General features: G+C 43.0%; 1 protein-coding gene across 1 annotated transcript in view; it reads left to right on the forward strand.

Moving 5' to 3' along the window:
- The window catches only part of GLI3 (GLI family zinc finger 3), a 314174-nt gene that overhangs the window by 274198 nt on the left and 15172 nt on the right, over positions 1 to 24804 (forward strand). The window contains exons 11-12 of the mRNA XM_060415080.1: positions 21150 to 21299; positions 22369 to 22533. Coding sequence (XP_060271063.1) covers positions 21150 to 21299; positions 22369 to 22533 — 315 coding nt within the window. The remainder of the gene's footprint in view (positions 1 to 21149; positions 21300 to 22368; positions 22534 to 24804) is intronic.

Below are 24804 nucleotides of genomic sequence, written 5' to 3' on the forward strand. Positions count from 1 at the left end.
AGTGTCATGTTTCTTTATCAGCCTCCCAAGCAGTAAAGCAAGGATACAATTCTTCTCTGGGAGATGGCAGTTTAGGTTTAGATTATGTTGTGTATGGAAATATCATAAGGGGGGAAAAAGAATCTAACCCCCCATAAACCCCTGTTTAAAAAAAAAAAATAACAAACTTTCTCTATAGCTATAAAAGGGAAATGGTAAACACCTATAAGCACTCACAGATGAGATGCAGTGTCCCTCCCAGCAGCTTTGCAATATGAATAAAAATCCCGGTCTTCGCCCACCGTTTCATGGCCCATGGACTTGCACAGGAAATCAGGAAAGACTTGTAAAACATTGCATTCATGGAGCTCAACGTTTTGCTTGACCACACTTAACGCATACAGATGCTTCAACTCAAATCAGAACAAGATGTGATCTTACAGAGAAAGAATCCTTATAATATCATATTACCTCCCCCTGAAAATTCCCCCAAGCATGTACAAAATCAGGAAGACCTAAAGGAAAGTATTGAAGAAAGCCTCTAAGACTGAGAAGCAAACTGCATTTGCTTTCCTTGTATCATATTATACATACATATTACAATTATGTCAGCGATTAAGAGCATTGTCATGCCGCATTATGAACTGTTTTTATGTTTAGGATTAAATAACTCTCCCCCACACCCCTGCAGATTCCTTTTATGTCCTCAGGGCAAATCCTTTCTCTTGGGTCAGGAATGTAATAAGGTAGGTTTTCCTCTCTCTGGGATATTGTGTCTGTCTCACTGTGTTTAAATTGATGCAGAAAGCTCTTCAGAGCAAAATACAATATTTTCTTTGTATATGAGCCAGCAGTTGACTAACCCATGGGGAATTCTCTGTGTTGAGCATTTTAAAGATACAGGTTGGGCATGTTCGAATTGCTGATATTCAGTGAAAACCTCTGGGAAGGTAGATTGGCCCTGAGTCTGGGAAGAGACAGGGCTTCCCTGGTGGCTCAGTGGTAAAGAATCTATCTGCCAGTGCAGGAGACATAGGAGACGTGGATTTGATCCCTGTGTTGGGCAGGAGGAAATGGCAATCCAATCCAGTATTCTCACCTGGAGAATCCCATGGACAGAGGAGCAAGTGACTGAGCACAGAAGCATCAGGACCAGATGCCTTCTCTCTCAGGCAATCTTGAGGGGGTGAGGGGGGTGGGGAATCATTATTCTAATAACCAATAAAATTTAAGTGATAATTTAGGAAAATTACCTGGCTCACTTGAATAATAATGGGTCAAGATGGAAATAAAGATGAATTACAGTTAGCATAAATGTGTATTCATGTAATTTAAAGGCATTTAACTACCAAAAATGATTTTCCTAAAAATAGCCATTCTTCTTCTATCAGACGTATGAAGTGTTAACACATACCTCCTAGGGATTGAACCATAGACCTGGGATCCAAAAACAGCAAACATAGCATTTGAAATAAAGAGAAATTTCTCTTTGATTTGATACCTCTGGCAACCTCTGATAGTTGCCAGACGTCAAAGCCATTTCCAACCAAGGATAATTTATTTAACCCTTGTAATACTAGTTATTGGTTTTGATAGTACCCTGGATTCTGGGATCTCAGAATAGTCTTGCAGACTATAAGCAGTGTACACTCTGTGCTGTGTGTGTGTTTCTCTGTCTGTCTGTCTGCAGGGATGCATGTTTTCTTTCCTTCTTTTGCTTCTTTAGGGATGCAGGTCACCCTTGATTGTCAATGTACTTTTTGTAGCATTTCATTTAAAAAAAAAAAAAAGAACTCTGAGAAATGCTCCCTTCTGGTGAGCTTTTGGCCGTTTCTTTCTGATACACAATCCAACTCTCTCAGTCATGAATTTGCCATTTTTTTTCTAAGTTCCATTTATATGTAGGTGGAAAGTTTTGCCGTTGGATTCTGTTCTTATTACCTATGCCAAGAATTCATGGCACACTGTTTGGTTAGTTTCTGAACTCCTCTAAGTATCAGGAAAAGCTTCCTGTGGGAGATAAAGACTGATGAGAAATAAGCCAAGTGGAGGAACATTGGACAAGCAGGCCAGGCATGAGCACTGTGTGAACTAAAGTACTGTACATACAGCCTTCACAGGCCAGTTCCAGGGAAGCAGATGAGATAAAAGAGAAAGCAAGAATGGGCATGATGCTGGCGCCACCTGCTCTGGCCCCATAATTCAGCTTCTCTGCACCAGTGCTGAGTTGAACATTGGAGACAGAGTTTTGAGCAAAGTAGAGAAGAACAGCTTTATTGCTTTGCCAGGCAAAGGGGGACATCATGGGCTTGTGCCCTCAGAAATTGTATGTCCCCAGCTTCTCTGGTGGCTCAGAGGTTAAAGCGTCTGCCTGCAATGCGGGAGACCTGGGTTCGATCCCTGGGTCGGGAAGTTCCCCTGGAGAAGGAAATGGCAACCCACTCCAGTATTCTTGCCTGGAGAATCCCAAGGACAGAGGAGCCTGGTGGGCTTCAGTTCACGGGGTCGCAAAGAGTCGGACACAACTGAGCGACTTCACTTCACTTCAACCCAGGGTTATTTGCTGAGGAGTTTTATAGCAATGGTTCAAAGGCAGGTTTGTGGATAAGGATCAGGGTGTGTGCAAGGCCTGCACTCCTTTAATATGGCCTTGGGGAGTATCCTGGAGGCTGAAGCCTATTCCATACAAACAAGAAATGGGGAACACAAGAAGGTTTCGATGCTCAGAAGCCCCACAGGGTATTGCTTAGATTCATACTTACATCTAGATGAAGATGGTCGAGACCAGGGTGACCACCTGGACTCCTTAAAATGTATTTATACTTGTGGTTGAGTTACCTGAAAAATGAAATGCACGGAAATCATTCTGCAGACAATCTAGAAAAGATACCAAACATATAGTAGACTGTTACTTTAAATAACCAGGTGACAAAATTTGGGCAAAGCATTGAGTTTCCATTAGCTGCAATCTCTGGTTTTTTGGGCAAGTACGTCCCCTATTGTTCCCCTATAGAGTGTTAACATTTATAAATTTTTAGTTGGGTTTTGTGCTGTTATAATCACTCAATTAATAATATGCAATGTGGAGACAATTAGGCAAGCCACCTATATGTTGGAGACATGCATATGCTTGAAAGGTCAAATGAAAACTTTTTAGGAGTTGTGTGATTACTCAATAGACACTGGCCATATTTTCCTAGGAAAATGTGCTTATAAAAATATGCTTTATAGAATCATGCCCCCAAATTAAAAACATAGTTTAGGAATAATTTGACACTTCTTGAGAAATGAAATTCTTACTTTGGTGGAGAGGTAAAAGGCAAAGTGGAAAAAATTGCAAAAATGGCTGATATTCAAGAAAAGTCATCCTCCCCCAGGGGTGATTTCACCATCTGAAAAATTAGTGTGAGGCGGGCTGGCTTCTGAGTTCTCTTTTGGAAAGAGATCACTTTGCATACACACATAGCCTTAATTTTTAAATTGTTTTTAAAGTTGCCAGGTTGAAGCCTGCATGTCAATGTAAAGCACATTCTTCATTTATTTGTTAAATTGAAACAATATAGGAGCAAACTTAACTTCCTTGTTTCTGTCTTTTCGAGCACTTTAGTTATGGTAGGGGGCAAAATTTCCATTTCATTAATGAGATTTCCACAAGCAGATTAAGAGGAAATATGCCCTTCAGTCTCCTGTTACTTAACAGCACTGCATTAGAAAGAAATCTCAGTATAAACCATCCACAAAAACAATAGCCAGGGGGCAAAATTCCAGTGAGACAGAGTGTAGCTTAATCAGAAGGGTAACTTGGCCTTTTTCTCTCTTCTTCATGTGAAGCTTTATTGAATTATTTCAAGTGAAACCTATGGGAAAACATAAGATTATTTGCTTTCTACAAATAGTGGAATATAACATTGAAAGTTAGGATTACCACTTAACTGTTAGAGCCTTTACCCCAAAGTTATATCAACATTGTCATGGTGGGCAAAAATAAAGCTTAGAATTCCTTTTCTTTAATAATGAATAGGAACCAACTAAGATAACTTTGAATTATGCCATTACTAGCTCTAAATCTTAATTTACAATTAAAGTATGAAAGGGGGTCTACTTAGTGGACCCTTAAGGCAGATGAGATGCTGAGATTTATCCAATTGTTTTGAGTAGAGGAATCACAGGAAATTGCTTCTGTTTCCTGTAGCTTCTGATTCTTAAAACATAACCTTAAGGGGGCAGGTTGGGAGTATATTGACACCTGGAAACAGCAGTTCTAAACATGGTATTTCCAATAATGCATTCCTCCAAGAAATGTTAATTGAGTATTTACTCTATGCTGGGCACAGTTCCAGGCACTTGGGACACACCATTGAACAAAATCAGTAGATATCACCATCTGTGTGGAACTGACATTCTCATGGGGAGGCAGGCAATAAATCATAAACAGTCTCTGTATGTAAGTTATAGTATGTTAGAATCCCAGGGACGGGGGAGCCTGGTCGGCTGCCATCTATGGGGTCGCAGAGTAGGACATGACTGAAGCGACTTAGCAGCAGCAGCAGCAGCAGCAGCAGCAGCAGCAGCAGCAGTGATAAGGAGGGTAGTGGATAGAGCAGCAGGGGAGAGGGAGGGGTAGAAAGTTCAAGGTGGGTGTTGGGAGGTTGCACTATAAATAGGATGATGAGCCTCATCAGGGAAGCAACATTCCAAGAAGACTTGAAGGAGGTAAAATTATCTTGACTTAGGGCTCCATCCTAGATGTAACCCAGGTGTCTCCAGCTGCAGGTCCAAGCTGTCCAGCCTCTTAAGTGGCATTTTCCTTTAAAGCATTGGCTCTGCACTTCTGTCCACATTCTGTCTGCCCCCACCCCCTGCTGCATAGTCTAGGCAGCCTTGGATTCCATCTCCTGTCTTGCTGAGCGTTCAGCCCCCACTGAGGCTCCATTTCCTGCACTCTGTCCTTGGGATGGCAAGATGAGGGTGGTCTTCCCTCCTCCAGCTGTGCACAGCTCCTTGATGAACACTGTTACACAGAACTGAATTTTACAGATAGCTTTGGGGAAAACAAAAAGTGTTCAAAACAGCAAACAGCTTAAAAATCAAATATTATTGACTTCTGTCCAACATTCCTCAGCCCCCTCCAGCCTGGGAATGACAAATGAGCCGGTTTCCCTTCTTAAGTTTATGTTCTCTAACCATGGGTTGGGAAGATCTCCTGGAGAAGGAAGTGGCAACCCACTCCAGTATTCTTGCCTGGAGAATCCCATGGACAGAGGAGCCTGGTGGGCTGCAGTCCATAGAGTAGAAAGGAGTTGAACATGACTTAGCGACTAAACCACGACCGACAGTGTTCCTAGACATTTCCTCTCTTTCTTGTCTGACATCCAGACTTACTGGAACTGGGAAGCTGCCTCTGGAAGAAAACTTACCTTTGTTGCTTTAACTTCTTCTGTCTTCATCAGCCCAGGAGTTCTCCAAATCCACTCCACACAGTTGCTGTTGCCCAGTCCCTGCCATGTTGCTCTGTGTCCTTTGTTCTCTCCTTTACTTCCTTTTTTATTTCCCTGACTCTTAAACACTGGTCTCTGTCCTTTCCATTTGCTGTCCTTCTTCATCTTGTGTACAGTCTCCGTAGGTCAGTGATTTTCAAACTGGGCTTTACAAAATCCTCAAAATTCTGTGTATATTGGGGTCACCAAACACAATATGGGGAAGGGAAGGGAGCGGCCCTCGTTCTTCAGCTACAGCCTTTGTTTCTTGAATCTTTGTGTTTAGATTTGTCTTCTTTGTTGGAGATGTCCTGGAGGTGATCTTTGGTGGCCCAGCCTGTAGAGGCTTGAAGCAGGGTTTCTTGGGTTCTTGGCCAGAGAGTGAGGCTGGGTCATGTTAGTGAGAGCACTGAACTCAAGCCAGTAGACCAGAGGCCAGTGACAAGGCCCAGACCCTTCAGCTTTGCAGAGAAGTCCCACAGAGATGGAGAGTAGCGAGACAGTGTTTACTAGGAGGAAAAAGAGTACGGTATGTGTGCATAGACACACAGGTGTTTGAATTACTTTTATGGGGCATTTCTTCTGGTTTCCTTTGGCCAAGCATTTTGATTTGCCTGGTTCTGAGTCTGTATTTGGTATATCTCAGGATCCTCCCATATGTGCACACACATCTCAGCCAAGATAGATTCCACTGAAGAGGTCTACGAGTAGCTTAGCATCACTCCCCTTTTGACCTCCAAGGAACTTTCTTTTCAGGAAGGTTTCCCTGACTTCAAGATGAGAAATATGTGGACTCATCTCTTACTTAGATACAGCCCAATCTCCCCTCTTGATTGTCCTGCTATTGATAGAGTTTCTGTCCACAGGGAACAAACTCCAATTGCTCACCCTGAGGGGCCCATCTACCTCCTGCCTCAGAAGCACTGCCAATATGTTATTTCTCAAACAGAAGCAGACTCTCTTCCAAATCTCTTTGACCTCCCATGCCATTTATTGTCTCAGAATTTTTCAAGTTAGAAACTACAGTGTGTGTGTGTGTGTGTGTGTGTGTGTGTGTGTGTGTGTGTGTGTGAGTCGCTCAGTTGTGATCCCATGGACTGTAACCCACCAGGCTCCTCTGTCCATGGAATTCTCCAGGCAAGAATACTAAAGTGGGTAGTCATTCCCTTCTCCAGGGGATCTTTCCAAATCATGGATCAAACCTGAGTCTCCTGCATTGGTAGGCGGATTCTTTACCGTCTGAGTCACCAGGGAAGTGCAGAAACTTTGGTATCACTTATTATTACCTCTCTCTAATTCACCCTGAACACATTATTCCGAGGGTCTCTCAAATGGAGCCCCTTCCAGCCATCTTCACGGCCTCTGCCCTTAGTTCAGAACCACACCTCTCTCTTGGATAATTATAGCAGCTCCCTAAATGGGCTTGGGCATCCCAGGTGGTGCTAGTGGTAAAGAACTGCCTGCCAGTGCAACTGACCCAGGTTTAATCCCTGGGTCTGGAAGATCCCCTGGAGGAGAGCATGGCAACCTACTCCAGTACTCTTGCCTGGAGAATCCCATGGGCAGAGGAGCTTGGTGGGCTACTGTCCATAGGGTCACAGAGCTGATTTGGATGTGACTGAAGCAACCTAGTATGCATAAAAGCGCAAATGGGCTCACTGTCCAGTTCCTCTGGTATGCCTGCTAGACTTACCTTTTATAAACAATTATAAACAAAAATCTGATCACTGCCCTACTTAAACTTTCTTTTGGTTGCCTGGGGTCTGGCGCCTTAGGCTATTCACCCCCCTCATGGAGGGTAGCAGATACATAAATTGCGTTGATTGAAAAATGGTAAATTGTTCTACATGTTGAAAAGCTTACAAAAGCAGAGAGGTCTAGAGGCCTTCTTCACATTTTATTTTGGTAAGACAAAACTGGAAAAGCTTGGGGCAAATGGGCCTGCCGTTGTCTATGATATGAAGACTCGTGCATTCTTCTGGGTGGCTTACTTAATTGCAAAGGTGTCTGTGATGTGAAAGCTAATTTTTAAACAGTATTCCTTTCTGCGTTGTTCTAACAGCCAGTCTTGGCTAAGATCCAGTGGACGTGTCTTATTCAGTCTTGGCTCTTCAGTGTCTAGCTCGGTAACCGTCATATCATAAGTAAGCATTGAGTTAAGAGTGAATGAATGAGTCAGCCCAGCGGGACTGTGGGCAGATTTCCAAATGGATAATTTTGCCTGCTTGCCTGCTTCCTTCCTTTCTTCCAATAGCTCTTGAGATGTGCCTGTGTTTCTGCCATCAGCAGTCACAACCGCCTTCTTGGCACATACATGCTAACTTCTGATTGTGAGAAACTCTGCTGACACTTTTCATTCAAGAGGACAGTTTCTTTACAAGGTGATGGGCAGAAGACTTTTAAAGTGGGCCTTGGTCAGAGATGTGGCTTGGACTGGACTGGCCTCAGAATAACTTTTCTATCCCATATTTTCAAAGGATGTCATTGAAAGAAAAAGATACTTGACTCTTCTCCAAATACTAAAAATAAATTTGAAATCCAAGTATTACTAGAATGTTTATTTATTTATTTGCCTGCATTGGATGCTAGTTACAGTATGTGGCATCTTCACTGTGGCTCGTGGGTTTCTCTAGTTGCTGTGTGTGCAAGCTTAGTTGCTCCTTGCACGTGGGGATCTTAATTCCCTGACCGGGGATCAGACTCATGTCCCCTGCATTGCAAGGATTCTTAACCATTGGAACAGCAGAGGAGTCCTCAAATACATTTTATTGTATTTGTGTCTACTTTCACAAAAATTCTAGCCATTAAAATTATGAGATTGAAATGAACAAAACAGGATGCCAGTTCAAGGGCTGAGTGCCAAAATGTTCAGAATCAGACTTGAATGGAGGGAACATGGCAGCTTTTATAAGAGTAGTGAATGAGAAACCAACCTTTCAAAGTCAAGTCACACCTTTAATTCACTTTTATTTATTTTTCCTTGAATTTTTAATTTTCTCACAGTCGTACTGTCTGTTAAGGTTCTTTACAAAGAACAGTAACTGGATGTTCAGGTTTGGTGGATTGCTATGACCATAAAACTACACTCAATATTTTTTATCACCTAGAAGTGAAAAGAATCTGAAAAATTATATATATATATATGTATACACATATATATATGTATATATAACTTGATCATCCTGCTATATACCTGAAAGTAACACAACATTATAAATCAATAAAAATTAATTTTGAATTTTATCCTTCAATAAAAAAATAAAAGAAATTCATTAGAAAAAAATTAAGTCATTAAAGGCTAATATTATAAATAAAAAAAAATAAATAAAGGCTAATATTTTGTATGCCCCTAGATACCGGAATTCTTAATATTTTATATTGCAAACAGGAAAAGTTCGTATCTACCTTCACATTCAGAAAGACTTTAAAAAAGTGAGTCTTCCTTATTCTTCTTAGAGCTAGTCACAGTATATATGTGTGTGTGTGCATGCATGTGTGTGTGTGAACGCATTAAACATCTCAAATTAAAAGTATAAGGTGTGCTGTTACAATTGTATGATTGTACCCATATAACCCACCTTTCGAAGTTTGATAACGGAAGAAATATTTTGACAGTACTTTGCAGAGTGTGACTACTCCACAAATACTAGTTGGATTCTTATTGCACAGAGAAACCACACATGAACCTCTTTTCTCTTCAGAGCAGAAATCCAAGCCCACAAGGTGGGAAGATTTTAATGCTCTGGGACACAGTTTGGCTTCTGAAGTCTTTTGTGTGTGTGATGGGAAATGCATTGTCATGGATGGTCGTGCTTTCCAGATACACTGGACTCTTAGAAATGACCCATCCATGTGAGGGCCTGACTCACCTGGTCCTCAGGAAAGGTTGCCTCTTACAGGTTGCATCCTAGCCATTCTTCTCAGCCTAGGAGGGGGTGAGGAACAGAAGGGAAGCCTTTTGCTACTTCTCCTTTGGAACTAGACCTTTGGTCAGAAGGCTTGATGCTTACCATGTTTGATGAATTTGTTAAGTGCAAAGAAATGAAATAGAAGATGCTTTTTGGGAGACAGACTTTCCAAATTATTTCATTCCGTGACACATAGTTAAAAAGGTCTTGTGTACATCCTAAGTCACTTGTGTCCAATTCTTTGTGACCCTGTGGTCACAAAGACTGCCAGGCTCCTCTGTCCATGGGATTCTCCAAGCAAGGATACCAGAGTCGGCTCCAGGGATCTTTCTGACCCTGGGATCAAACCGCATCTCTTACACCTCCTGCATTGGCAGGCAGGTGACGTAAAGGCAGGTGGCACTTTACCACTAGTGCCGCCTGGGAAGCCAAAATGGTCTTGCCTGTCTGGATTTATCAATAGTAGCCTTCTTATTCTTCTTGTTGTTAGTCAGTAAGTTGTCTCTGACTCTTTGCCACCCTATGAACTGTAGCCCACCAGGCTCCTCTGTCCATGGAATTTTCCAGGCAAGAATACTAGAGTGGTGTGCCATTTCCTTCTCCAGGAGATCTTCCTGACCCAGGGATCAAACCCACGTCTCCTGTCCTGCATCTCCTTCATTGCAGGTGGAGTTTTTTTTTTTACTGCTGAGCCACAAAGGAAGCCCAAGTAAAATAGACAACATTTATCAATAGTATTTACATTTTTCTTTTTAAAAATTCTTCTCAAAAACTGCAATCTCTTTACTGTTAGGTCATCTTAATCATTAATACATTAAATCATTGGCTTGGTTAAGCCAGTGTATATTTCTGTGTCCTGGAGCTGAACCAGTAATGCATGCACTTCTTGTGGGGGAGGGGGTATCAGCTTAGATAAATTATATCACATTTATTTCTGGTTAGTTTCTAATTCAAGGTAACAACAAAAATAAAAATGTAGAATTCTGAATTACCTGTGCTTGAATTTTCCACAAGTTTTTAGTGACTCTTAGCATAGATCATCAGAGAAGGCAATGGCACCCCACTCCAGTACTCTTGCCTGGAAAATCCCATGGACGAAAGAGCCTCGTGGGCTGCTATCTATGGGGTCGCACAGAGTCGGACACGACTGAGCGACTTCACTTTCATGCATTGGAGAAGGAAATGGCTACCCACTCCAGTGTTCTTGCCTGGAAAATCCCATGGACGGAAGAGCCTCGTGGGCTGCTGTCTATGGGGTTGCACAGAGTCGAACGAGACTGAAGCGACTTAGCAGCAGCAGCAGCAGCATAGATCACCTGTGAGAAAATAGCAGTTTTTCCAGTATACACTGTTTTTGCATTAAAATCCTCAAATATACATATGAATATACAGATTAGTGTACAGTGTTTTCATTTTCTTTTGTTTACAACTCTGCACATAATTTAATTTTCTCCACCTTTCTACTCATTTTTACAACTTGAAAGATGAAGAAGGAATACTCAGAGAAGTTATACAAGTGAAGTTCCCAGGTTGTTAACGTTGGGTCCAGTGTGAAATCCACCAGGAAATATCGGGTCATAAACGTATGTTCTACTCTGACTCAGTCTGTCTGTGGATATGTGTGTGTGTGTGTGTGTGTATGAATACAAGCTATGATTATGGTGCAGTCTTTGGTTCCTTGGGAAACCATTTGCCAGCCCCAAGCCCTAGATACAGTCCTGGAGGGAGCAGATCCAGCCTGGCTGTTCCTGGACTACTTTTCCTATCTTCTGCAACAATTTCCTGTTAGCAGAGTCCATCACCAAGGGTACTTCTGTGGTTTTCCTTTTTTTGGAGGGGATGGTAACATCTTTCTTGGACTATAATTCATATATCATGCTGTTCACCCGTTTCAGGAATACAGCCACTCTGTGTTTGGATATATTCACAGAGTTGTGTCACTATCACTCCAATCAGCTATACAATGTTTTTATTATCCCAGAAAGAAACCTCATTTTCCGTCTTCCAGTCCCTCCTCAACCATAGCCAAACACTAACTTATAGCTTTGCCTGTTCTGGGCCTTTCAAATACGTGGAATCTCACAATATTTGTCCTTTTGTGACTGACTTCTTTCCTTAACATAATGTTGCCAAGGTTCATGCTTGCTCCTAAATGTGAATGATGAAAGGAATTCCAGTCTCCGGCTTACCTTGGTGGTGCTGGGAGTGAGGGCAGTATTTTCAGTAGATATCAATTCCCTCAATTGAACATTGTGAAGCCCTTGTCCAGACATTTACCTTTATAAGGAATTTTGCCTTTCTTACTCATAGAATAAAATAATTTCATTACAGATTTATAGCTAGAAACAAGATTTTAATGACTGTCAGAGAGACTCTTTCTTAACCAAGAAGCACATTTATTTATTCTTTTTCAACCAAGAAACATATTTTAATCTTTATATCACCCTAATTTTTAATAGTCAAGGATCAGAAATAGGAAAGAAAGTATTCTACTTTTAGAAAGAGAATGCAGTTTTGTACCCAAATTTTGGAGTCCTTTTGATGTTTTCTGTATCATTTTATAGTTAGATTAGAAAACTGAAAGCTACTTGAATATATTTATTAGCCAGTGTGAACTGAAACAGTCATTTTGTGAGGTCTTCATGAAGATCCCTCCCACAGCAAGCAATGATAGCTTTTTAAATACTCTGCCAGGAAGATTGATGGGTGCCACCAAAACCATTTAAATTATTTTATTTATCTAAAATTAAAGTGCATATTGAGATAAAAGGCCTATTTCAACCCCGATAGTCTCTGACTTCTGCTTTCTTCACTTCTGCCTTCTAAAGCCTTAAGGAATCCAATCACAGGGCCTACCTAATAGAATCCATGTCATGGGATTGTAAAACTTTCCCAGATGTTACATGTGTCAAATGATACACAAATCAGAAAGGTATATGGCTCCTTTCAGGTACAAAGTTTCAAGGAATTCTTGTAGGCAAAGCCTTTAAACCTCTCTCCCAAATCAGTTAGAAAGAAAATTCAGTTTTATTTGATTCAAAATTATTTTTCCCTTTTTCTGCTTTTCAGAAATATTTCTGGACTACTAAGTCAGGAGCTACTCATAGATTTATAATATAAGGTCAGGAAGCCAAATGAAAATTAAGCTTTCTTAAAATTGTTTACTTGTTGATATCACATTCTGTGCCAAAGTAGAAGGCCTTCTTAACAGACTTCCTGAGCCAATCTGGAGAAGATTCAAATTATCAAGTTCTGTTAAACATATTAATTTGCTCAGGTCTGTTTGTGAGCTGATCTAGCAGCAATGTGAATTGACTTAGAAAGTATTAAACATTACTGGTTTGATAGTCTGAGAAGGAAAGTCTTGGTTTCATGTTTTTCCTTTTTAAAATATTATCATGGCACTCAAATAGTGGCATATTCGTGTGTATATTTAGAGAAAAATGTAGCAAAGGGATAAATCAGAAATGACAAAAGAATACAGCCAACATCCCAGGTCAGCCCAATCCCTTGCAATCCCACAGTGCAGTTCCATTGTCTTGGGTATTTAAATATGAAATGCAACACTTCCCAAGCCTTTATTTTCTTTTCTATTAAGACAGGAATACTGTGTGTGTGCATGCGCGTACATGTGTGTGTGACTGCATATGTGTATACATGTGACCGTGGACATTTGTGTGCAGAGAGAGATCATGTTTACCTGCACATTATTTTTCTAAAAACTCTTGGTTTTCACATAGACCTTGTGCTGTGAAAATCTTGGCAACTTTCCTTGTAGCAGCTTTTCAAGTTGGTGAAAAAGTTCAGTGTTATTTGAGAAATACGAGATACTGACAGAAAGACTGGTGTATAACATCCATGCACAGGGGAGCCTGGTGGAAATGGTGAGGGTTGAGCCTGAAGTTTTACATTTCCTGCCTTCACTGTTTTTAGGTTGCATAACCGTAATGTTTTCATTACAACAGTGGAAGGAATTTACCTTCTTGATGTTAGGGAGGTGGCTAATTTAGAGAATGAGTCACCAGCAACAGCAAGGTGTTTGTCTACTGATTAACCTGGGCAGAGTGTGAATGGAGCTGTGCAAACCTTCCACCCACACTGCTGAGCAGTGTGGTAGCCTCTCCGAGTCAGCTAGTGGGGACTTGGGCCGAAGGAGAAGGAGCGACAGATGAACTTATGAGCAGGAATGGAGACGCAGACGTCAAAAACAGACATGTGGACATGGCAGGGAGACGGAGGGATGGGACCGATTGGGAGATTTGGATGGATATATATATATATATATATATATACACACACACACACACATACTACCATGTGTAAAATAGATAGCTAGTGGGACCCTGTGGAGAAGGCGATGGCACCCCACTCCAGTACTCTTGCCTGGAAAATCCCATGGATGGAGGAGCCTGGTAGGCTGCAGTCCATGGGGTCGCTAAGAGTTGGACACGACTGAGCGACTTCACTTTCATTTTCACTTTCATGCATTGGAGAAGGAAATGGCAACCCACTCCAGTGTTCTTGCCTGGAGAATCCCAGGGACGGGGGAGCCTAGTGGGCAGCCGCACAGAGTCAGACACGACTGAAGCAACTTAGCAGCAGCAGCAGCAGTGATATAGCAAACAGAGCTAGCTATACCAATGATGGCCTAGAAGGGTAGAATGGCAAGATGAATGGGAAGGAGGCTTAAGAGGAAGGGGATATATACATGTATTTATATACACACACACTTATAGTTGGTCCACTTTATTGTACAGCAGAAACTAACACAACACTGTAAAGCAATTATATTCCAATTTTAAAAAGGCAGAAGTGTCCTTCCAGAGTTCATGAACTGCTTGATAGCAGCCTTATTTGGGGAGCAGCAAACATTTGGGATAGATGGTCGGCGTGTGTGTGTCTCATCTGAAGGGTTAGGGACAGACTGAGGATGAATGGTCAGCTCTGAACTCAGGCTGCAATAAGAAACAAAAGAAAGGACCCTGGTGAAGTCAGTGAAGTCTCCTGTGGGCATCTGTTTTGCTGCTAGTAAAAGAAAAGCTTCATTTCCCTTCCCGCACCGTTGCAGCCTCCAAGGTTGATGCCAAGTGGTGGGCTTCTCAAAGAGATGCCCTTGAAAGAAGTATCATCTAGAAAAATGGTTTACAGCTGATCTTATATATGTGTATATGTGTAACTTAACAGAAATAGAGACACAGACAGACATGGAGAACGAAGTATGGACACCAAGGGAAGAGAGGGAAGGTGGGATGAATTGGGAGACTGGAACTGACATATATACATTACTATATATAAAATAGATAATTAATGAGAACCTATTGTATGGCACAGGGAACTCTACTTACCGTACGATAGAAACTAATACAACATTGTAAAGCAAGTGTATCCTAAAGAAATTTTTTTTAAAAAAGAAGAAAGAAATACCTTCCACTTCTCCAATGGCCAGGCCAACTGTAGTGATTCCCCCCGCACCTTCCTCTGTGCCCCCAGAGCTCCATGGGGAGTGCAAGAGACAAGAATCCCAGGTCTTGGCTCATCCTGTTACAAACACGATCAGATGGCCAAATACCAGCTTGGTTGGTTGGCTATGGGCTCCTGAGATGCTTTATTTTTTTCATCAGCCTTCAGTTTCTTGAGGCAAATGTTTACAATCTCAGTTCATCAGGAAGCTCAGTGGCTGGACTCAGTCTTTCTGGGGTTGCCTGGTCCTGATGTCCTCATCCTCTTTATTCAGACGGGGAGCTGTCCGGATTGGCCCCGCCGAGAGAGTTGGCATCCAGAGCCGTAATTTACACCATCTATCTCTTTCTGGCGCTTGGGCCTCTGGCAAATTGCATGTCTTGGTGTTGGATTAGTTTGGAATTTAATCATGCATTATTTTCCCTCCAATTAAATTATTTATATATTTGATTAACGTTTTCACTGCCAGGAAGTCAAATTTTCAGTGAAACCACAAATAAACACAGGCCCACTGAATTTCAGGCCTGCCTCCTAGGGAATCTGCCTGTCTGTTTGAGTGTTAAGAATTCACTGTGTATTCCTTTTCTTAGCTACTTAGGATTTTGGTGAGCTAAGAAGAGGTGCTTTTTTTCTCGCAGTCCCAGGAACATGGGGCAGAGAGGGACATCTGTCTGGCTAACTCCCTCCCCTCATGTCATCATCCCAGGACCCTCACTTTTATTCCCTTTTACTGCCTTCTCTGTGCTCTGGCCCTGAGACATACCTCCTCCTAATGTTACTTCCTCAGGCTCTAGAGCCAGCCTAATCAAGAATGTCAAGGGCTCTGTTAGCCCAGTAAGGAAACTTTGAAGTCAGATTTCAGGGAGAGCAAAACAAATGGCCCATAGGCCAAATCTGGCTACTGCTTGTGTTTATACAGCCCAGGAGCCAAGAATGATTTTTGCACTTTTAAATAATTGGGAAAAAGATGTAAAGACTGTCCTAGGATACTTGACAGTTTCAGCGTCCGTCAACAGATAGCTGAGCCCATTTATTTGCGTGTTAAAATAGCAGCAGAGGTGAGCAGACTTGACAGAAACTTTTTGGCCTGCAGAGCCTAAAATATTCACTCTCTGGCTTTTTACAGAAAAAGTTTGTAAACATCCAGTTGTAGTTTGTAGTTCATCACCTCCATTTTACAGATGGGAAAAATTAAGGCCCAGATAGGTGAATTGTCCAAAAGTACACAGCTCATTCGAACTTGGTCTGGGGGCATCTTCCAATGCACCACCTCACCCACCCACCCTCCAGCCCCATTCCCACGCTCATGTGGTATGAGCTGTGTCTGAACATGAGCCCTACACGAGTGCCTGCAGAAGCCAAAACAGTTGATTTAGCAGAGTAAATATTTGGGACCCTTGGACGCATAAAGTCTATGATTTCTTGGAATTTTAAGTTTCACCTGAAATCTAGCTTCAGGAAGTGTTTTAAGCTCAAAGATGCAAAATGACATATACACAGGGACCTAGTGTATAGCACAGGGAACTCTGCTCAATATTCTGTGATAACCTAAGTAGACAAAGATTTGAAAAAGAATAGATACATGTATATGTATCACTGAATCACTTTGCTGTACACCTGAAACTAACACAGTATTGTTAATCAACCCAATATCAAATAAAAATTAAAACATAAATAAATAAGCTAAATAAGCAGAAAGATTTCTGTGTTTCTTTGAAGTAACTGGTTATGTCCTGTGCTCAGTATTTGAATCCTTAAAGACAAACAAGACTGACCTGGTCTCTGCCAACCGAGGTCAGAAAATCTCATTCCAAGAACAGTAACTTGTGGTCTCAATCCAGGTTGGCACTCAAGCAGTTTCGGAAAAAACACAAAAGCATGTTAGACAGGACTTAGGTCTACTCTATGGGGCAGAAAGAGAAAATTCCCAAGATGCTAACCTTTTTGAAAGTGAGGTTGCTTCCATGGTCCCAAGGAACTTCTCCTCTGTTCCTCTCCAGATGAGAGAAGGCTGGGTATTGTGGTTACTGATGGGCACTGGATTCCCGCCACTGGGATTTTTCAGACATTGTCCAGAGGTCAAGGCTGATGCGACTTGGCCAGGTATTAATCTGAGATGGTTTGCATTTTCCAGGCACTGCTCTCATCAGCCCACTGTCAGCGCCCCCATCCCAGCTCAATGGCAGATCCCTCGACTCCCTGGTCAGCAACTTCTACACTTTTGGTTCCTAAAGTCTCATCCAGTTTAAACTTACAGCCTCCTGTCCAATCACAGCCTTCTTCCCTACACCGGCCAGGCTCCCAGCTCAAGGAGGCTGGCAGGCTCTTTGTTTTTCTCCACCTGAAGGAGGGCACCTCTTTCCTCTCCACCCAGAGTCTGGCTCCTCCAGCCTGATGGGGAGGACAGGAGGCTTAACTAGCTTCAGGTGGCACCTTCCCTGTTGGTCATCGGGGCAGGGGTCCTGGTGGGTGCACGTGAGTTCCATGCAGAGGTCTATCTCACAGTCTCCCTGCTAGACACCTGACCCAGAGGGCTGAATTTTAGGTGGGCCCCTGCCTGGCCACCTCACAGGCCTCCACTGGGCCCCTGGAAGCTCATGCCTTCCTACTACACCCAGAATGGCAGTGCTGGGCTGCTCCCATGTCTGCCTGGCACATCCGCTCCTACCTACATGTCCCTCTCCCGGCTCCTCGATGGCACCAAGATCTGACCTTCTCTGGGGGCTTCCACCCATCTTTTGCTCCACCCCCATCCTCACCTGCACACCCACCAGGTCTCACTCATCCTTCAGTCCCACTTTAAATGCCACTCACTGGAGAAGCTGACCCTGGCCTTTGGTGTTCCCCACAGATTCAGGACTCTCTGTTAATTGTTTTTCTAAAGCCCTCTTATTTCCCTTCCTAACACTGATCATAACTATAATTGCACAGTCATTTAAGCCATTATCCATGTCCCTCCAGCAGACTGTAATTTCCTCAGGAAAAGACTCAGGTCTGTCTGAGTCTACAGCACAGGACCTGATGTGCAGCAGTACTCAGCACATACATGTCAGTATGTGGGGAGAGATGAAATGTTGTGATCACTGGGTATTTCTTTTATTCCCTCTGGCAAGATGGGATTCACATTTCGGTATCATTCAAATCATTCAAGTTCTTTTGAATTCTCAATACTATATTATTTTAAAGTAATACAGTATCTACATTAAAATCTTACTGTATGGATACTGGGTAAAATGCAGTTGAAGTAAGTCAGGCAAAAGCATCAAATATAAATTCTTGGCTCCAGAGAAAGTTCAGTGTCTCGCCTAAGCCAATCAGACCCACAGATATTTATGGAGGACTTGCCAAGTACCAGGGCCACATCTCAGTGGCTGAGACTACGAAACCAAAAGATGTGGATCCTGACTCAAGGAGTTAACAAAACCCAAATTCTCAGGTTATATTCCAATTTTAACTTTCCCTGTCATTTTCCTCCCTCCTTTCTTTCTTCCCTTCCTCTCATCCTTCCTTTTCTTTCATGTCTTCATCCAAGGAGCTTAATGTCTAATAACATGGAAAATAGCTGAGCCAAAAGCAATCTTTATGGAGGGGATCTGTGTGACAATTAATTGTTTTCCCTAGAAAGGAGACCTCGTATAACACCTCCATATCATGTGGGCTTAATGATTGGGCTTCTGTACATTTCTGGGACAGTCTTGGGCGATGTGAAAGGACCACAGACATGTTCTTGAAGCATCCATTTAAAGATGGCATATTGTCCCCTGGCCAACAGATCTGTTCTCTTCATCCATGTATGTGCCCTGTATCACTTTAAAGAATATATATTATAGTAGTACAGTTGCTTTACAATGTTGTGTTAGTCTCTTCTGTACGGCAAAATGAATCAGCTATGAGTATGCATGCATGCTAATTTGCTTTAGTCATTTCCAACTCTGTGAGAGCCTATGGACTGTAGCCTGCCAGGCTTCTCTGTCCATGAGATTCTCCAGGCAAGAATACTGGACAGGGTTGCCATGCCCTTCTCCAGGGGGATCTTCCCAACACAGAGATCGAACCTGAGTCTCTTATGTCTCTTGCAATGGTCGGTGGGTTCTTTACCGCTGGTGCCACCTAGGAAGCCACATTAAAGTACGGCAAAACCAAAACAATATTGTAAAGCAAAATAAATAAATAAATAAATTTTTTTAAAAAGAAAGTGAAAGTCACTCAGTCGTGTCTGGCTCTTTGCGACCCTGTGGACTATACAGTCCATGGAATTCTCTAGGCCAGAATCCTGGAGTGAGTAGCCATTCCCTTCTCCGGGGGATCTTCCCTACCCAGGGATCAAACCCAGGTCTCCCGCATTGCAGGCAGATTCTTTAACAGCTGAGCCACCAGGGAAGCCCAAGTATATCTACATATACATATACACATACATATACATATATGTGTGTGTATATATATATATACATCCCCTCTTTTTTGGATTCCCTTCTCATTTAGGTCGCCACAGAGCACTGAGTAGAGTTCCCTGTGCTCCACAGTTCGGCTCTCATTAGTTATCTATTTCACGTATAGTAGTGTATACATGTCAGCCCCAATCTCCCAATCCATCCCATCCCCTGTCCCCCTTGGTGCCCATGTATGTGTTCTCTACGTCTGTGTCTCTAGACTACCATACAGAGTGAAGTCAAAAAGAAAAAACTATTGTATAATACCACTTATGTATGGAATCTAGAAAAATGATACAGGTGAACTTGGTCCCAGCATCACTTTTAAGAAACTCATACTGAGGACAGTTAGCTTTTTACAGAAAACACACAACTGTCTATCGGGGTTGCGATGCCGTGATGAACCGGAGTGATTCTACATGGGTTCTTCTTCATGTGCAGAGCTTCTGAAAGGATCTTGGTTGTCTGCCTGCTCCCTGGGCCATGTCACCTGCTCTCTCCTATCTCTCCGGCTTTCTGAGAGCTGCTCTAGGAGAGTACACCGTGTTTGCTTTTCTCTGCCTTCATCCAGTTTTAAACTACAAACACAACACAACAGACTGCTTTTTTTCTTTCTTTCTTTTTTTCTTACGGCAGCCGGCCACCTAGTGGAGTAACTGGGCAAGGCTGAGTGATGGTGGAATTTTATCCCCAGGCCCCCAGAGACCACTCAGTTAGGACCCAGAACCTCATCAAGAAAGTAATTAACCATCATGTCACTGCTACGTGGCCCAGGAAACCCAGGGGAGGTTTCTGTCATTGCACAAATTTTTTGGTGGTGTTTCTGTGTATGTGTGGGCAAGGGTTCACAAATGCCTTGAATTAAGGCAGATAAAGTATGGGGCAACCAGAGAATAAACTGAGAGGATCAACCTAGGGCACAAATTTCCCCCATCATCTGTGACTGAACATTATCTTACTGGAGCAGACCTAAGTTTGATCCAAATTAAGAACCACATCTTCTGGTATGTCTGTAGGTTGCACCTGTCTCCCAGTTGTAGGACATTTGATGTATGGATCCAAGGAACTCTATTAATATACAATGGGATTCTAAAACTTTGAATCGGAATTCAGAGAAATTTCAGGGACATTCAACTTCATTTTAAAAACCAAATTCACAGAATTCTACAGCTGTAAAGAACCTTAGAAACTAGGGGATTTGTTCCTTTATTTTGTGCAGGAGGATAGCACAGACCCTCCTCTGTGCTATCCTGTGTTTTGTTGACGATCACCTGGCCTTCATTTTTAGTCAGGTTCATTTCTCTGTGATTCTTATCAAAAGAATGATCTCCCTAATTGGAACTAAAGTGCCATTTGAAAAAATGCTTTGGTTTTTCCTAGTTCTTGTTGCAGACGTGTGTCACTGTGTGTGTGTGTGTCTGTGTGTGTGTGTGTCTGTGTGTCTGTGTGCCCTTCCTGCAGTCTTGAGTCACATCACTAGCCCAAGTGCTACCCAAGGCCTGAAGAGGGTGAGAGCTGGAGGTCCCCTCTATGGTCACTTCACCTTGACCCCAACTTGGCAGGTGAAAGATAGCAGAGGCCCAGAGAGGACGTGTGTGTCTCACCCCATTTCACAACTCCTGTCTTCCATTGCCCTTGCAGTACCTTTTCCAGGACTCCAAGATTCTTCTAAATCCTGTCACTCCTGTTAGTTAAAAAAGTGTCTCTCTACAGTTGGGAAGAGCAAACTGACTTAAGAAATGTACTAGCCAGAACAGAATCATCTGCCATACGGGAAAGGTACCGTGGAGCCTTTAGGACTTAAGCTTAGGGGGTTTGGGGCCCTCTGTTATGCCGCCTGCAGAAAAGAGTTGTATATTTCCATTTGATTTCTCTATTTTTTTCCCCAAACCCAGCATATAAATAATGACCACATCCATGGAGAGAAGAAGGAGTTTGTGTGCCGGTGGCTCGACTGTTCGAGGGAGCAGAAACCCTTCAAAGCCCAGTACATGCTGGTGGTCCACATGCGCAGGCACACGGGGGAGAAGCCTCACAAATGCACTGTGAGTCCTGGGGTGGGCGAGGGGCGGGGTGCCCACTGAGAGGGCGTCTTGCACCCAGGGTCCTTCCTCCTGCTCCAAGACCCAGAACCGTGCCAGCTGATGAGTGGTGGGAGAAGAGGGTTGAAGCGCTGTGTGACAAACTCCTGGGGCTGGGAGAGGGGAGAGGAGGGAAGAATTAGAGAAAGAACGCTGACAGCTGAGCTCTGAGAGATACTGGAAGGACCTGTCCTAGACCCACCCTGTCCAGCCTGGTGGCCTCAAGACCACGTGCTTTGGAGAGGAGCTGATTTTTTTCAATTTTATTTAATGAAACACTTGGCTAACAGCAACTGAGTCAGCCCAGCTCTGCAGAGTAGCTGGTGGGCAGGTCGCAGCCGGGACCGGCCATCTAGCACCAGGAATGACCACAGGGCCACTGGGCTTGCTCTCACACCAGGGTCTGTCACACCAGAGCCGTGGAAGGCACAGGGAAAGGCCAGTTTCAACTTGAAAAACTTCAGCTGACTTTCAAAAATATAACCTGTATGGCTTTAGAGTTTTTCCTCAGCCCTCCCCCCCCCACCCCCGTCTGTCACCAGCCCGCCAGTCTGTCACTGTGGCCCAGTACAGAGCTAAAAGTAGGAGGCTAAGCTTTCTTTCACTAAGGTGCCCGCCAGGCACACTCAGGACTGAGCCTTGGTACTTTACATGTTAAAGGGCCTTTACAAACAGGATCAAATTCCGTGTCTTTGTAGGGACACAAAGCCATATTAATGAACTTTGTGCTGAATCTGAAATCAGTGGGAATTCAAGGAGATCCCTGAGCAGATAATGAAACCCATTGTCCACATTGAGTGGCCTATTAAAAAAAAAAAGTCCCAGGATTTTTACTAGCACTGAAAATGCTTTCTCTAGAATTGCCCTGAGCCCACCATCTGAATCCCAATAAAGGCAGAGTTTAGTAGACTTTTGTTCCTTGGTTTTGAAAAGCTGCCGACCCTCCAAACGTCTGTCTTTCATTCACTTGGAGCAAGTGAGAGGCAGAAGTTGTCATTGTGTAGGGTCATCCAGATTTACCTGTCGTCCTCAGTTTGAAGGTTGCACAAAGGCCTACTCGAGACTCGAAAACTTGAAAACACACTTGAGATCTCACACTGGAGAGAAACCATACGTCTGTGAGCACGAAGGATGCAACAAGGCTTTCTCTAATGCCTCCGATCGCGCCAAGCACCAGAACAGGACACATTCCAATGAGGTAAGGCTCCTCTGGGAGATGCCTGTTGGGTCCAGAGCTCAGGGGGCGGAAATAAGGAATCCTCTGGGGAGACGCAAGCCTGTTCCATTGTAGTTTCCTCTGGCCACTCCCAGCATGAGTGGATGTTAATGCTGTGGGTGAAGGCTTGGGGGCCCTCAGAGGAAGGGCTGAAACCTGGTCTTGGATGGGAGAGACAAGCTGAGGAAGGGGGAACAAGTTTCCTGTTGTTCAGTACTGCCACCTACTGGTCAAACAGTAGGAGCATTTAACTTGGAATTCCACCCACTCACTCTGCCTGGAATAGCAGGAATGCATTTGAAGGACCACGACCCTGTAAGCACTAAGGAGAGACCGAGAAGAGAGGTGTTGACAGCTGACAGCTTACTGCTAAGACAGCCACTTTTATTTGCTTTCTCCAGGTGGTATCTTCAAATGCATTATATCAAAAAAGACTTCTGCAGAGCAACCGGACTTGGCTAAATAGGATTTCCAGACAGTCTAAATTCCAAAGGGTCTTGGAAGCTTATTCTCAGAAACTCAGAATGGTTTCTAGTCAGTTATTTAAGATAATATATTAAGTAAAGCTTCAAGGGTTTCCTGTTGTGTTGTTGTTAGTTCGAGGTATTTATCCCCCACACATTTCAGAGAAGTGTAAGAGTAAATGAAAATGGTTTCTAATTCACTTTTGCTTACATTTTAACTCGCTTTTGCCTGCAGATCTCCAGCTTCTCCTTGAAGGTCTAGCTCAAATTCTGCCTCTCTCTGTGAAACCTTCTCTTGAATGAATTCAGAGATTAGCACAAAGGCTTCCCACATCTGTGGTGGAAATAAGCTAGCTAACCAGAGTTTGTTCACGAGATGTAGTTCTGCCCCACGGAGTGAGGCAGGGAGGGAGCATTTTGACCTTGGTGTGACTCTCTATCTGACCCTACAAGGTGCCAGCCAGGCCCTTCATGATCTTCCATAGAAGAGCTGGAAGAGGGAATTTGTAAAAGTGCAACATTCCGTTCACTGGCCACTGGCTTGAAGGTGGCAGAGATGGCCCTCACAAGTTTCCTTCCAACTGAACTGACGAAGGAAAAGTATCTCCAAAGGGTTTCGCCACACTCTACAAAAGCACTCGCGCACATAAACTCATACACACGAGTTCACCTTTACAGACCCTAGTGGAATAAAGAAACCTGAGTCCTTTGGGATCTGTAATATTGATCCACTGTTTGCAGATGTTTTAGACAAGATGCCGCATCTCCATTTTCTTTTTATGTCAAAAATGCTTTTACAATGTGTGGTGAAGGTGAAAGTCGCTCAGTTGTGTCCGACTCTTTGCGACCCCATGGACTATACAGTCCATGAAATTCTCCAGGCCAGAATACTGGAGTGGGTAGGCCTTCCCTTCTCCAGGGGATCGTCCCAACCCAGGGATTGAACCCAGGTCTCCCGCATCACAGGTGGATTCTTTACCAGCTGAGCCACACATTGTAATCCAATGTACTTGTTTTCTACAAAGTTTTAGGGGATCTGAAATAGGCAGATCCGTAGAGACAGAAAGACTGGTAGCTGCCACAAGCTGAGGGGAGGAGGAATAGGGGTGACCGAAAATAGGTACAGGGTTTCTTCTTGGGATGATAAAAATATTCTGGCACATGATAGTGGTAACGGTTGCACAGGATTGTGAATGTGCTAAATGCCCCTGGACTGTGCAGTGTAAAACGGAGTTCTTGATAGTATGTGAATTACATCGGGCTGTGCCATGTAAAACGGTGTTCTCGATAGTATGTGAATTACGTTGGGCTGGCCAAAACATTCATTTGAGTTTTTCCATATGGACTTGCCATACACATTTTTGGCCAACCAAATATCTCAATTTAAAATGTTTCAGGGGATTTGATTAACTTAACCTAGAATTTAATTAATCTATTTCTATTTCATATACTTAGGTATGATTATGACCAGACTCTTAGAAGGCATACATTCCTATAGATTCTCTCCTGTTATTGTGGAGCCAGTTGGGCACTGAGAATGTTAGAACTTCAGCAATTTTTAAAAAAAAGAACTTCAGCAATGAATAGATATAAACATGCTTACTGAGTTTTTATCTTTTTATGAGCTTCAAATGTGTGCCCACATCTCTTTGCTTTAATGAAATGCATTATAGTGGAGCTTGAATTCTTCTGTGCATTAGAAAATGCAATGTTGTATGAGAGCTGAATATCCATCATGAGGTTAAAATGTATCTTGGTCAACAATATCTTTCACCAAAATGGAGTGATT

This window comes from Ovis aries, chromosome 4 (genome assembly GCF_016772045.2).
Source record: "Ovis aries strain OAR_USU_Benz2616 breed Rambouillet chromosome 4, ARS-UI_Ramb_v3.0, whole genome shotgun sequence".
Lineage (NCBI taxonomy): Eukaryota > Metazoa > Chordata > Mammalia > Artiodactyla > Bovidae > Ovis > Ovis aries.